Source organism: Erythrolamprus reginae, chromosome 1 (assembly GCF_031021105.1).
Source record: "Erythrolamprus reginae isolate rEryReg1 chromosome 1, rEryReg1.hap1, whole genome shotgun sequence".
NCBI lineage: Eukaryota > Metazoa > Chordata > Lepidosauria > Squamata > Dipsadidae > Erythrolamprus > Erythrolamprus reginae.
The window spans coordinates 351200502-351214780 of NC_091950.1; the positions used below are offsets into that span (position 1 = coordinate 351200502).

Sequence of the window (14279 nt, forward strand, 5' to 3'; positions counted from 1 at the left end):
GTCTCTAAGGAGTGGCCAGGGACCCTCAGCCACCTTTACGCCAACAGCAGCGGGGCTTCGAGGTCAACCTGAGACTTGGCCATCTGCAGGGCTTAGACCACAGCCAGATACTTGGCCTCAGATGTCCCCTTCGGTTCAGGATTTAATTAACAATGCCTATACTCAGGGGATGGCGGCGGGGGTGCAACAAGTTACGCAGCAGCCTCGCCAGGTGCAATCAAAAAACCTGTGGTGCGCACCGCCCCCCTCGGGTTTGGGGTCTTGGGCTGAGGAAGCAAACCCTTTAGAGGAAACTGAAAAAGACTATGAACTGTCTGATGATGAGACACCACCAGAACAGCCTGTGGCGGCTGGGCTTTTTAAAGCCTCAACTTTCAGGGTCTTGCTTCATAAGGCCAAACAAACTGTAGACTTGCCAGGTCCTGGGAAATCAACAGACACCACAGATGGGACCAAACCAGCTACAGTCCTCTTTAAGGAACCCCAGCCTGAGTCAGAGCACATTCCATCCTCTGATATTATCCAGCAAAGTGTTAAAAGACCCTGGCAACATCCAGCTGCAGCTCAGGGCCCCTCTGCAGTAGAAAGAAGATTCTACACATTTGATGAGGAGGTAGAGAAATTACTGGAATTCCCTCCTATAGATCAGCCAGTCATGCAGCTGATTTCCAAGTCCTTAGTGCCCTCTGAGACAGGCGATAGCCTGAAACCTGAGGACAGAAAGGCAGAGGTGTTGATACGCAAAACGCATCAGATGGCGAGCTGGGGATTTCGAGCAGCGGCGGCTGCTTCCTTTTTCACAAGAGCATCTATCGTATGGCTGCAGGAGATGCAGGCCAGACTGGGACCGGATGAGGGTCGCTTGCGACAGGATCTTGGGAAGCTGTTGGCGGCAGCAGAGTTTTCAGCAGACGCCACTCTGCATGCTGCCAAGTTTTCGGCCAGGAGTATGGCGGCCACTCTGTCATCAAGGCGCCTCCTCTGGCTGAGAAGCTGGCCAGCAGACCTGAAGTCTAAATGGAATCTGGCCTCTGCCCCCTTTCAAGGGGAAAAGCTTTTTGGGGAAGCGTTAGATCCAGTCCTTGTGGAAGACAAGGATAAGAGAAAGTCCCTCCCCAGAGCCTACAGGCGCCAGGAGCGTCGCTATACTCCCTACCAACGCAGGCAGTCCTTTCGGTGGGACTCCTCTGCTCCAGCGGGTCAGAATACAAGGCCCTATTCCCAGGCCCAGTATAATTCCAACACGTTCCGAAGTGATAGAGTACCCATCCAGGATCGCCAGAGAGGGTATCAACAGTCAAGGCGGCCCTTTCGTGGAAACCAGAGGGGCTTCAAGCGCCCTAAGTGACTCTTTTCAACAACCCCTGGGAGGCAAACTTCAGTTTTTCGAGGCCTCCTGGCGGACTACGTCTTCCGACAGGTGGGCATTAGCAACTGTCTCCCAGGGCTTGCGTTTGGAGTTCCTCCAGCCCCCACCATACCGTTATGTTCAGTGCCCAGTTCAGTGGGACCCCCTGAAGAGGTCACAGCTTCAGAAGGAGATAGCCCATCTCTTGGAGATACGGGCAATAGAGGAAGTGCCCAGGCACGAAATAGGTACCGGCTTTTATTCAAGGGTCTTTCTTGTACCAAAGACGTCGGGAGGGGTCCGAATGATCCTCAATTTAAAGCACCTCAATACTTACATCAGGTATCGGCGATTCCGGATGCATTCTCTTCAAACCATCTTGGCTGCAATCCGAAGGCAAGATCTATTGACATCCATAGACTTGAAAGAGGCCTACTTGCATGTGCCAATCCTGCAGGCTCATCGGAGATTTCTCCGGTTCTACCTGGACGGCTCTCACTACCAATACAGGGCAATGCCGTTCGGCCTTTCTTTGGCCCCTCGCACTTTTACGAAGTTGCTCGACGTATTGACTGCACATATCAGATCCCAGGGAATTCGGATTCTAGCATACCTGGACGATCTTATTATCCTGTCCAGATCCTCTCAGAGGGCGCTGGCAGATTTGACAGTCACGAGACAGACGTTGGAATCCCACGGGTTCACGATCAACGAAGAAAAAAGTCATCTTCTTCCAACAGTCAAGCTGTTACACCTGGGGTCCATGATAGACACCTCCACAGGGACTGTGACCTTATCCCCAGAAAGAATGGCAAACATCCGACAATTAATCTTACATCTTCGACACCAACAGCGGGTGTCTCTCGCATTCCTGTCAAAGGTTCTGGGCACCCTTGTTTCAACTATCGGCATTGTGCCTTGGGCCCGTCATCATCTCAGGGTCCTTCAATGGTTCCTTCTTCCATGGCAGAAGGCCAAAATGAGTCACTCACAAAGGTCAGTGCGGCTTCCTTCTGCAGTCAAGGTATCGTTGAGATGGTGGACTTCCCCTGCCTTGGGCAACGGGTCCCTCTTCTGCAACCGGGACCGCCTAATCCTCACAACGGATGCCAGTCTGTCCGGTTGGGGGGCCCACATGGGACTACATATGGCCCAGGGCCTTTGGTCTCCGGAAGATCTGAGCCCAATCAACATCAACTATTTGGAGCTCAGGGCAGTCTTTCTTGCTCTTCAAGCTTTCCTTCCTTGGGTTCTGGGCAAGCATGTGTTGGTCTTAACCGACAATGTGGCTACCAGGGCCCACTTGAATCATCAAGGGGGAACGAAGTCTCTCCGCCTGATGGTCGAGTCAGCGGCCCTTTTCAACTGGGCAGATACCCGCTTAGCCTCACTGTCGGCGGAACATATTGCCGGGACCAGCAACGTTCAGGCAGACTGGCTGAGCAGGTCTACCCTGGACCCCGGAGAGTGGAGACTCGATCCCGGAGTATTTCATCAGATAATTCAACGCTTCGGGACTCCTCTGGTGGACCTTTTTGCGTCACAAGCCAACACGCAACTGGTGAGATTTTATTCCCGGTTCCCAACACCGAGGGCAGAAAAGGTCAACGCCCTCTTGTCTCCATGGCCCAAGGGTCTACTGTATGCATTTCCCCCGACATGTCTACTGCAACGGGTACTGGACAGAGTAATCCGGGAGAGAGCCGAGGTCATCATAGTGGCTCCATATTGGCCCCGCTGGCCGTGGTTCGCAGACCTGGTAGCTCTCTTAGTGTCCCCTCCTTGGAGGATCCCAGATCGGCTCGTCTCCCTCACTCAGGGGTCCATTTGTCACCCGGATCCTCAATGGTTCCAATTAGCCGCCTGGCGTGTGAGCGGGAGAGACTAACGCAGAAACATCTACCGGACACGGTCATTGCTACTATACAGGCGGCTCGTCGGCCATCGACAGTGCGGATATACCAGGCAACATGGGCAGCCTTCTGCAGCTTTTGTTCTGCCCGCCACTGTGATCCGAAGCAAGCCTCGTTAATTGCAATCCTTGAATTTCTCCAATCGGGAATTGAGCGGGGCTTAGCCCCCAACACCCTAAAAAGGCAAGTGGCGGCCCTTTCAACTATAATCCGTGTGTCAGACTTTCAATCCTTGGCTCACCATCCATGGGTGAGGGATTTCATCAAGGGAGCTATTAACAAGCACGCTCCTCCGGTACGGAGATTCCCGACATGGGATCTCACCCTTGTGCTACGTGCACTCACGGGACCTCCCTTTGAGCCCATGAGGTCGGTTTCATATAGACTCTTATCAATTAAGACATTGTTTTTGGTGGCGATTACATCTGCCCGTAGGGTTTCTGAGTTGTCAGCGCTGTCTGTCAGGCCGGACTTGTGTGTGTTCCATCCGGACAGAGTGGTGCTGCGGTTGGACCCTTCGTTTATCCCGAAAGTAAACTCAGATTTTCACAGAAGGCAAGAGCTGGTTCTACCGGACTTCTGCACACATGGTCAACATCCTTCTGAACTTCGTTGGCACAAGATTGATGTCCGAAGGGCCTTGAAGCTCTATATCAGGAGGACAGCACCATTTCGTAAGACTGAAAGACTCTTTGTCTCCTTTGCACAAGCCACGATGGGTCTTGGAGTCTCTTCCCAATCCCTTAGTCGCTGGATTAGGGATTGCATTGCGGAAGCTTATTCATCGAGATCTCAATCTCCTCCCGCCGGGGTTATGGCACATTTCACCAGAAGTGCGGCTACTTCGGCGGCTTGGTCAACGCAAGCTTCTTTAGAGGATATTTGTCGTGCCGCTACTTGGGCATCATCTTCTACTTTTATACGCCACTATAAACTGGACTCATTGGCTTCGGCAGAGGCTTCATTTGGCAGGCGTGTCTTGCAGCGAGTGTGTGTCACTCCAACGACCTCGGCCCAGCCTTTTCCCTCCCAGGGGATTTGATCTTTGGTATATCCCATGATGGACTCTCCTTCCAGAGTCAATGGAGAAGAACCGTTGTACATACCTGAACGGTCTTCTCAGTGCTCTGGAAGGAGAGTTCATACCCACCCGGCATGGTGTTTGGCCAGGTCGCCGGAGTGTTGGGACTGTTAAAGTTTTACATTGTTATGAAGTTAATAAAACTTTCTGATTTTTACATTGTCTTCGTTTTTAAAACTGGCTCATGGGGGCTGCTAAGGGGGCGGTGCCAGTTAATTAATTAATTATTTAAATTAACTCAGTCTCTACCAATAGGATTGGTTTACAACCCATGATGGACTCTCCTTCCAGAGCACTGAGAAGACCGTTCAGGTATGTACAACAGTTCTTTTCATACACCATTCAATAGATAGTCTTCATTTAATATAGTTCTATTTCTAAAAACATTGAATTTCATTGAACATTGAGCACAATAATAGGTCTACATAACTTAGAGAACAGTGAATTACCATAAATGAAGTAATCATAATTTTGGGATGTTTGAAATCATTTGCTGCCCAATTTACTGTTCAGGATAAAGTGAATCTTAAAAAGCTGTGGAACAGATGTTAAAGATAGATTTCTTTTCAAGGGAAAGCATGAGTAGAAACAAACTAAATATCTTTGGGCGGATGGATGCTTGTTGTTTGATCATATTTTGTTCTCATTCAGTTGTTTTCTTCAATCAATTCAGCTTTTAATTCCAATTCTTGTTAACAAGAATTACACTGAAGTTACTCAGTTCTTGTTCTGATAAAATACCAGAATCTGTACAAAATTTCTATGATGGAAAATTTGACAAGAGAATTGTTGTACTTTTAACCAGTATAGACAGTTATTCTATTTTGCCAAATAATTCTCCATCTAACTATAGATGCATGGTTAGAAGGATTTTGAATCTGAAACTTCGTGAATTTTCAATTAATGTACTATTGAGAATTGAAACCTGAATGTTTAAGAAATACTGTAATTCCATTATAAAACATGAAATAAAATATTTAACTACAGCTTTATTAAATTCTTTAAACATTTTTACCATGCACACACTACAATATTATGAGGACAAATATATTTCCAATATGAAAAGTTAAAGCAAGGCCACAAGAGCGACATCTTGGCCTACTTCTTACTTTTTAGCTCCAAGCTTTCCTGGTTGACATATGCTACTGCTTACAAGAAATAAGTTTAAATATATGGGATTCTCAACCATTCTCACAGTTGCAGGCCTGGTTTGTTTTTCATATCTGATCTATTTCTAGACGTTACATTTCCATCCTTTGCAGGGATGTAAATAAATATACCACAATGGAAAGCATCGGACCAGAGTATCTCTGGAACCGCCTTCTGCCGCACGAATCCCAGCGACCAGTTCGGTCCCACAGAGTTGGCCTTCTCCGGGTCCCATCGACTAAACAATGTTGTTTGGCGGGACCCAGGGGAAGAGCCTTCTCTGTGGTGGCCTCAACCCTCTGGAATCAGCTCCCCCCAGAGATAAGAATTGCCCCCACCCTCTTTCGTAAGCTCCTCAAAACCCACCTCTGTCGTCAGGCATGGGGGAATTGAGATATTCATTCCCCCCCAGGCCTATACAATTTATGCATGGTATGTTTGTATGTATGATGGGTTTTATAACAAAGGTTTTTAGCTGTTTTAAATATTATATTTGTTATATGTTGTTTTATTACTGTTGTTAGCCGCCCCGAGTCTACAGAGAGGGGCGGCATACAAATCAAACAAACAAACAAATAAATGAACAAACAAACAAACAAATAGTACCGGTACTCAGATGTTTTCTCTACTTTTAAGTTAAACATTGTAACTTTTAGGTTTTAAGTTCTTTCTGATTTATGAATATGTAAAAATAATAGTAGCATATAGATATGCATAGTCCTGTCATTAATGAGCCACTCTACATTATTTCTATAAAAATAAAAATACCACCTTGTGTAAAGAGACAAGATAAAACTGAGGTTCCTGTAAGAAGACATGATCCTATATTCTAGAACCTAGAAATAATAATAATTCACTGGTATTTTTCAAATTTAAAAATAATAATTTACTTTGCCAATTTTCCCTCCTTTTTTTACCTAAAAGCTGATGCAGCTCATAGTTTTGTTGTAATGATTGGTTTTCTTTCCCCAATGCTATATTTATTTCCTATTATCACCTTGGAGTTCATTCACAGATCACTAGATTGTTCACCTGGAAAAATGGCTCAGAGCAAATTTTATACAATTAGATTTTAACTCTTATACAACAATATGCTTTCTTAATGCAGTCACGGATGAAGGCTGGAGAAATTACATTAATCTTTAACTTACCAGAAATGGAAAAACTATATGTTCAATTATGAAAGCATATGGTGACGGTAATATAAAAGTACATTGATACATTTTGTTCCAGAATTGCCATCATAAAGAGCTTTGGGGAGACATTATTTGGCTAATCCATCCGAATAATGTGCCATTTCATAAAATATTGTCTATCCATAATTAAATAATAGTGGATATCATGTACAATATTGTAAGCAATGAGGAATAATTTGTATCAACATTTCCATCATGTCCAAATGAATTGAAATAGTCCTTTGCATTTCTTGATTAAAATCAAATGAACAGAAGAATGAATACTATTTAGATTGAGTTTTTATTTTCACATACCAACTTGGTATTCAGCAACTTCAGTCACCATAAATTTTAACTAGATTTAAAAGCAACTTACTTAATGAAATACAAAATGTCACTCATCTGTGTTTTAGTTAAACTACTAATGGTTGCTTCAAAGATATTGGAGATATTTGGTAAGTACATGCTCTTCCTCACACCATCTATTCTGTTTGGGGGAGGAAGAAACATGTGGTAGACCCATGTTTGGCACATACAAGGTTCAATTCTCTGCTGTCCTTTATGAAGCCCAAACTTCTGGTAGTACAGATTAGGCCTATCAAACTGGCAGCCTGTAGGTCAAAGGAGTCACATGCAGACCATGCCTGCCCTAGCTCCCTGAAGGCAAAAAAACTATGAAATATGTCACCATACGTCATTTGATACGATCAAGTTTGACACCTGTGGTATAGATTGGATGTTGGTTATTACCTGACACGTCCTTTCTCATACAGATCTATGGAGGACTTCAGGATGGGTCACTGTAGTCCTCTACCTCTATGACTGTATTGAATAACTGAAGACATGCCTTCCTGGTAATGGTCTCCAGTTGAGTTGTGGTCTCCATAATAGTGGCATGGGTGGGCCAGAATAGCTGCACCACCTCCTGCACAGAGCCCATATGGCTGCCGTTTGTTTATAAACTGGTGGTCCCTTCACTCAAAAAGGCCACCGCCCTGTGGCAGGACAGTCCAGCAAGTCATGCTGCGATCTGCCCCAGGTGAAAAGCCTGCTCAGTTGGCCAAAAAAACCCACCCCTGGCTCTCATCTGCCTCCATGAAGAGCCAATCAATTAAAAAATGAGCTTTTTTACCTTTTCCAAAGCCTTTGAGCAAAACGGAGGGGGAGGAAGAGCTACCCCTTTGAGTGTTTGGTACAGCTGACACCGAAGTTGCAGTTAGCCAGCAAGTGCCCAGATCATCGGCCGGCAATCTAGCAATCTTTGGGCACTCACCAGCCAGAGAGGCAGCAATGGAGGGTGCTGTGGGGCCCTGAATCCCTCTGTGTGAACTGCACTGCCTTCTTGCTTCTAATCATCAAGCTCTCATCCAGAGAAAACAGGAAGAATCCAAGAGTTCTCCACCAGGAAAATAATTTTCACAAACGAACTACATTCGTTCAAACTCAGGTGCTACACAAATTACATCCAAGAGCTGAGACTGCATTGAAAAGCTGGAGATCGTTACCAGGGAGGAGTGTCTTCAGTTATTCAATATAGCCATAAAGCTAGAGGACTAGAGTGACCCATCCTGGATTCCCCGTTGATCAGAGCATGAGGTAGATGGTTATCTACTCTTCTGATGTATTGTATTGTAATTTGCATATTTGCTCTCACTGCTCACGCTATAGGGACTTCTCATAGCAAATTGCTTAGCCTTAAATTAGGGTACAAAAGTTGCATTTATACAACATATATAAATTCCATAAGTAACTAGTCACAATTGTATTTAGTTATTGTTTTTATATTTCAGTACTGTGCAAATTTTCTCAGTAAGTCCCTCTGCGGTTTAGCCAGACTTCATGAAAAAAAACCCCCTACATTTTAACCAAGTTTTAAAAACTATTGATATCATGCTCTTTAATGCTATTTGTATAGGAAGCTGGACTTGCTGCAATTACATTGGAAACACTGAATGCTAGGAAAGAGTTTTTGGGGAAAAAACTATAAGCAAACACCAGATTTTATAAAGTCATACTCTCGTTTTTTAATTTTACTAGAACAGTTCAGTCTACAGCAAAGAAGTTCAATAAATCTTTTAGATTCTGTGTCTTATGTGTGTGTGTTTATGTACGTATGTACGTACAATATGTATGAATTCACACACACACACACATGTAGATGTGCACGCCATTATCCGGTAAATCCACAGTAACTGAATTTAAACATGCCTGGGATAAACATATATCCATATATATCCATCCGCACTGTAAATCCACAGTAACTGAATTTAAACATGCCTGGATTAAACATATATCCATCCTAAAATAAAATACAAGAAACAGTATAAGGGCAGACTAGATGGACCATCAGGTCTTTTTCTGCCATCAATCTTCTATTAGTATAAAACAAACCATGTCTTGGAAGTTCTTGGAATACCCATATTACATTAAAACCTTGCTAAGGATGCTAACTTTATATACATATCAGCCAAATATCTTCAATTCGCAAAAATGCACACAACATTTAATTGATAGGTTGTTCTATCATCTCACTGTGTCTTTTCCCTGACAATGAATCGCTGTACCAAACCTGTAAAGGTTAGTCAAGCATCATAATAAAGATATTTTGATTTTATTTTTATTACCTAAAACATTATAAGATTTTTTTTAAATCTCTAACAAAAGTGTAGCAGTACTGGATCACATGTTCTTTCCCTTTGTTTCCTTATGGAAGGTTCGGACAGAATTCCAGAAAAGCTGGGAACGATGGAGATTGGAACACTTTTATGTCCAGAGAGACAACAGTATGAAGCCACTTAAGTATCCAGCCAACAGCATTAGCAGTGGAGCTACAGTTGGAACCACAGTCTACGCTGCTACTTGTCAAGCTACTACAGTCAACTAAGATGCAGAAGAAATGGCCTCTCTGACAGAACTGTAGGAGATAAAACTAAACACCCAGCCAGACTCTTAGAGTCTTTAGAAGACTTGACCTTCTGCTGTTCATTGCTGCAGGCAGCTGAATAAGCTTTTAAAATAAAGCAGATGGCTAATACAATAAGTGTATTTGAGGGTAGAAGTCACCTCCATAGTAAGTTTAAAGAGTTTTCCCCCAATTAAAACCAGAGGCCTTCAGGTGTCCAAACTCTAAACCCTGTGTTGATGCAGTTACAAAGCATGAGGTTAATAACCTATTACAACAGGTTGGCAATTTGAAGCATTGATTAAATTATAAGAATGCAGGTGATTAATGCAGACAAGAAAGATCCACAGTTTGAGAAAGATAAGGCTAACCACACTCGTGGTTAAAAAAAAGCAGTTACTGTCTGCATAATCTTCGTATATATTTCAGAGCCTTTCATATTGGTAGCTTTATTAAGCAAAAATTAGCCATTTTGAGCTCAATCCAGGATAGAAAGTTTGTCTACATAGCAACACTTTAGTAGAGAAATATCTTCTACAGTACTTTGGCTATAATAAGCTTTTTCACAAATGCCCATTATAGTTAAAAAATATGAACCAGTACTTTTTGTCATTAATGCTAATGACAAAACATGCTCTCTGCAACCCTGAGACAGTAATGTTTAACTTTTTAAAAGACATTTGAAAGGCAAGTCTAGTAAATGCCTTTTTACAATAAGTAGCTCCAACGGCAGTTTACTTTCTTGCCACCTGGAAAGACCTGAACAATCCAATTCTTGTTCAAATGTCTGAAACGTTGGATATAATATATTGCTTTTTGTTGCACGGTTTCTAGAAGCTAGAAGTTGCTAGCTTTTTTTTGTCTGAAGAAATACTTGTCTGTAGCCTTTTATGCCTTAGCTCTTGCATAGTCCTTCACTGCTTCAGAAAGCTGCATAAATGCTAGTATGAACCAAAGTAAGTAATAGCTTATTGTCGCGTATGTATTTTTAAGTGGATTATGTCCCTGTAAGAATAGACAGAAATGCTATATTTTATTATGCTGAAACATGTGAAAAATGCCTCTCTGTGCTCAGACCTCTTGATCATAAACTTTCAGCACATTAGAGTTATATGTCACCATAGGTCTTTTTTTTCTGTCTTCTGGAAACATGATTTGAGTTACTTGATTTTGGAGCTATAATTTCAGCACTTTGGTCAGCTCACAATCCAATAGGAGAGATAGCTGGCATTCATGCTGCCAAAAAATCTTCAGAATCTTAGTAATTAAGTGGACTCCTCAGTTGGAATCAATTAAAATTATATAAATTCCATATTCTGCTATTAGTAAATCCATTTCAAGGTGTCAATTATTCCTAAAACATTCAAAAACATAAAAAATGGGTACTGGTCCTAATTTGAAAAAAACAGTTCAAAACTGAACTTGTTTTCTCCCAGTGTGGTTTAATTTTTTTTAAAGACAGAAAATAGGTGCTATTGAATTAAAGCAGAATATGGCAAGCAGAATATGGCAATACAGTGATCCCTCGATTTTCGCGATCTCGATCTTCGCGAAACGCTATATCGCGATTTTTCCCACCCGATGACGTCACTCTCTTCCTTCCTTTCTCATCTTTCTTTCTCTCTTTATCTATCTTGCTTCTTCCTCTCTCACACTCTCTTCCTCCCTCTCTCATCTCTTTCTTTCCTTCTCTCTCTTTCTCTATCTCTCCCCCTCTTGCTGGCGGGCGGCGGGCGGGCGGGCAAGCGGGGGCATCAGCGAGGTGCCGGGGTTTCCCCTTTGCGTGGGCGGCGGGGAAACCCCAATCTTCGTCTGCTCGCTGCTGCAGGAGCAGCGAGCAGACGAAGATCGGGGTTTCCCCGCCGCCCACGCAAAGGGGAAAGCCCGATTCGGCTCCTCGCTGCTGCCGCCGAGCAGATCAGCTGCTGGGCGGCTGCAGCAGCAGCGAGCAGACGAAGATCGGGGTTTCCCCGCCGCCGACGCAAAGGGGAAAGCCCGATTCGGCTCCTCGCTGCTGCCGCCAAGCAGATCAGCTGCTGGGCGGCCGCAGCAGCAGCGAGCAGACGAAGATCGGGGTCTCCCCGCCGCCCACGCAAACTCCACCATCTGCACATGCGCGGCCATGGAAAAAAGGGTGCGCATGCGCAGATGGTGTTTTTACTTCCGCAACCCTACATCGCGAAAAATCGATTATCGCGAGGGGTCTTGGAACGGAACCCTCGCGATAATTGAGGGATCACTGTAGTTCTGTTTGTAGCCATTCTGATCCTGGATTTGACATTATTCATGTTTCAACAACTGTAGTGTGTAATAGGGCATAAGCAGGTTATTTTTTTTCAAATCTATATATAATTTATTGAACACACACACTGAAACTCACATATGTAGGTCTTGGTATATTCGGGTCTTTTCTGATGTAAGATTTTTCCTTATAAGATTTTCCTTATAAGATTGATAGAAATCCGGGATATGACACCACAGACATACTGTACATTACAAAATAGCCGACTAATCTGCAAACATCAACTCCATCAATTACTCAAGGTGTTAACCCATCAACACATTAAGATGTTACAACACATCCAAGCAACCCACTAACAGCAACTAAGCCAACACCCCACACCCCACTAATATTTATAGAAAGATGGCAGCTCCGATCACACTTTATTCACCCTAGCACGAAGCTATAAACACCAGCCTGAAGATGATGAGTGAGATCTCGTCAAAACATCACCAAGATACTATCAATCTTACATGGAAAAAGACTCAAATACACCAAGATCTACATACCTATACACCTGAAAATCTGTGAGTGTGTCTGTGTGTGGTGTATTTGTTTTCATAGATTTTTCATGGGTGTAGGTATGTAGGTCTTAGCATATTCAGGTTTCTTCCCATGTAAGGTTCAGAGAATCCTGGTGACATTTCAATGAGGTCCCACTTGTCATCTTCAGGCTGTTGCTTTTGGCTTTCTGCTCAGGTGCTTTTGTTCGCCCAAGAACAAAGCTGAAAGCACCACCCTGAAGATGATGAGTGGGACCTCTTTGAAACATTGCCAGGATTCTTTGAACCTTACAAGGGAAGAAACCCGAATATGCCAAGATCTACATATACATACATAACAAATAAAAACAATACAAAGAACAATACTGCCATTTAAGAACAAGAAAAAAAGCTATAGAATACATAAAGCTCATAAGCACTTTCATCAACTCAGTATATCCATTGCACTGGCTGCACCTTACTCTGTATCTCCGTGTCTGTTGAAAGAACTATTGCCTTCAATACCTTGTTGTTACTGTAGTCCAAATACCACAATTGTAATTTCTAATTGCAAAAACTCTTCTCTACAAATGTTTTATACGAGACGTTAAAGAAACCTTTCCCCGTGCGACAGCTTTGTTAAAGCTCTCTTAGAGCCCCTTTCCATGATTTCTGTGACTTACAAATAGATGAAGTCATTGGAACCATTGTGTCCAATACAACCTACTGTACTGACCACAGAAAATCTGCCTTCAAAACTTAGAAGTCAGGCGTAATCTAAATTTTCTTTGGCTTCAAAGTATGAAACATGGAACTGTGCACTCACTTTTAGGAACAAAATGGTAGATTCTACCAAACTCTTTGGAAAGTCTAAACTTCAATCCCTACAACAGTAATTGCCTCAAATTTACAATGCAACCTTATAGTTGTTCAACTATAAGAATTTTTTAGGTTTGTTCCCAAGTAAACAGAAATGGAAGTTTAATTTTCAGTTATAGGTGGATACTTCATGTAAACTGACTATCCACCTCTTTATAATTCATGAACCTTAAAAAATTGTAATTGCATATTTCTCTCCCATTATACTTCATATAGCCCATTATACTCATTGTCAGAGATTTATAGGTAGATATAATTGCTATTTAAAATTATTATTTGTGCAATTTTTTGACAGATTTTGACATTGAGAGACTGCAGTGAAAGACTTGACTCAGTTTATAAGTCACTATGTTTGTAGAGAAGGAGTACGATGTCACAATGCTTCTAAAGTCAGCCATAAGCTGTAATTATATAATGTACAGTAGGTCTAGGTTTACCATCCAAGATAAGGTGGTCATATTACATAGAACATTCATCCTATTTCTAGACAAGTAATTTGTCTTGTGACAGTCCTAGATAAATACCTAAATAAGTTTTATGATTAGCTGAATCTAATTATTATAAAGTAGCTCTCCACTATGCATTAATTAGTAATCTGCTTAAATAATGCCTTCTCATAAGTAAAATTGAGCTGTAAGTGAACTCATTTATTTGTTTCCTCCTGTGATTAAAGCATGTTAAATTGCTATGGGATTTAATGGCTAAATGGCTAATGGCTCTCCATACAAATCTAATAAATTATTATTATTAAAATAACACTATTAGGAAAATGGAGGTTGCAGTACTAGAGAAAAATGTCCTATTGTTTAATTCCTAATTAAAACACCAAAATTCAAAATTATGGGTATATAAGATCCTAATTAGTGCAAACTACAAAATAGATGTGGAGAATAATTTGATATTTTCAGAAATATTTATCAATGGGGCAATCTGCAGGACATTTTAATTTTAACATTTAAATTGAGTTTTAAAATGCATTATAATAGCTGAATATTAGTTTTCTAAGACTATTTGGGGAGTAAAACTATATATATATTTATTTTGTGCCTCTAATATTTTGCCAGCAGTT

General features: G+C 42.2%; 1 protein-coding gene across 1 annotated transcript in view; it reads left to right on the top strand.

The window, feature by feature from the left end:
- GLP1R (glucagon like peptide 1 receptor) overlaps positions 1-10161 on the top strand; it is a 104925-nt gene extending 94764 nt beyond the window's left edge. The window contains exon 15 of the mRNA XM_070727383.1: positions 9380-10161. Coding sequence (XP_070583484.1) covers positions 9380-9550 — 171 coding nt within the window. The 3' untranslated portion in view covers positions 9551-10161. The remainder of the gene's footprint in view (positions 1-9379) is intronic.
- Positions 10162-14279: the final 4118 nt, after the last annotated feature.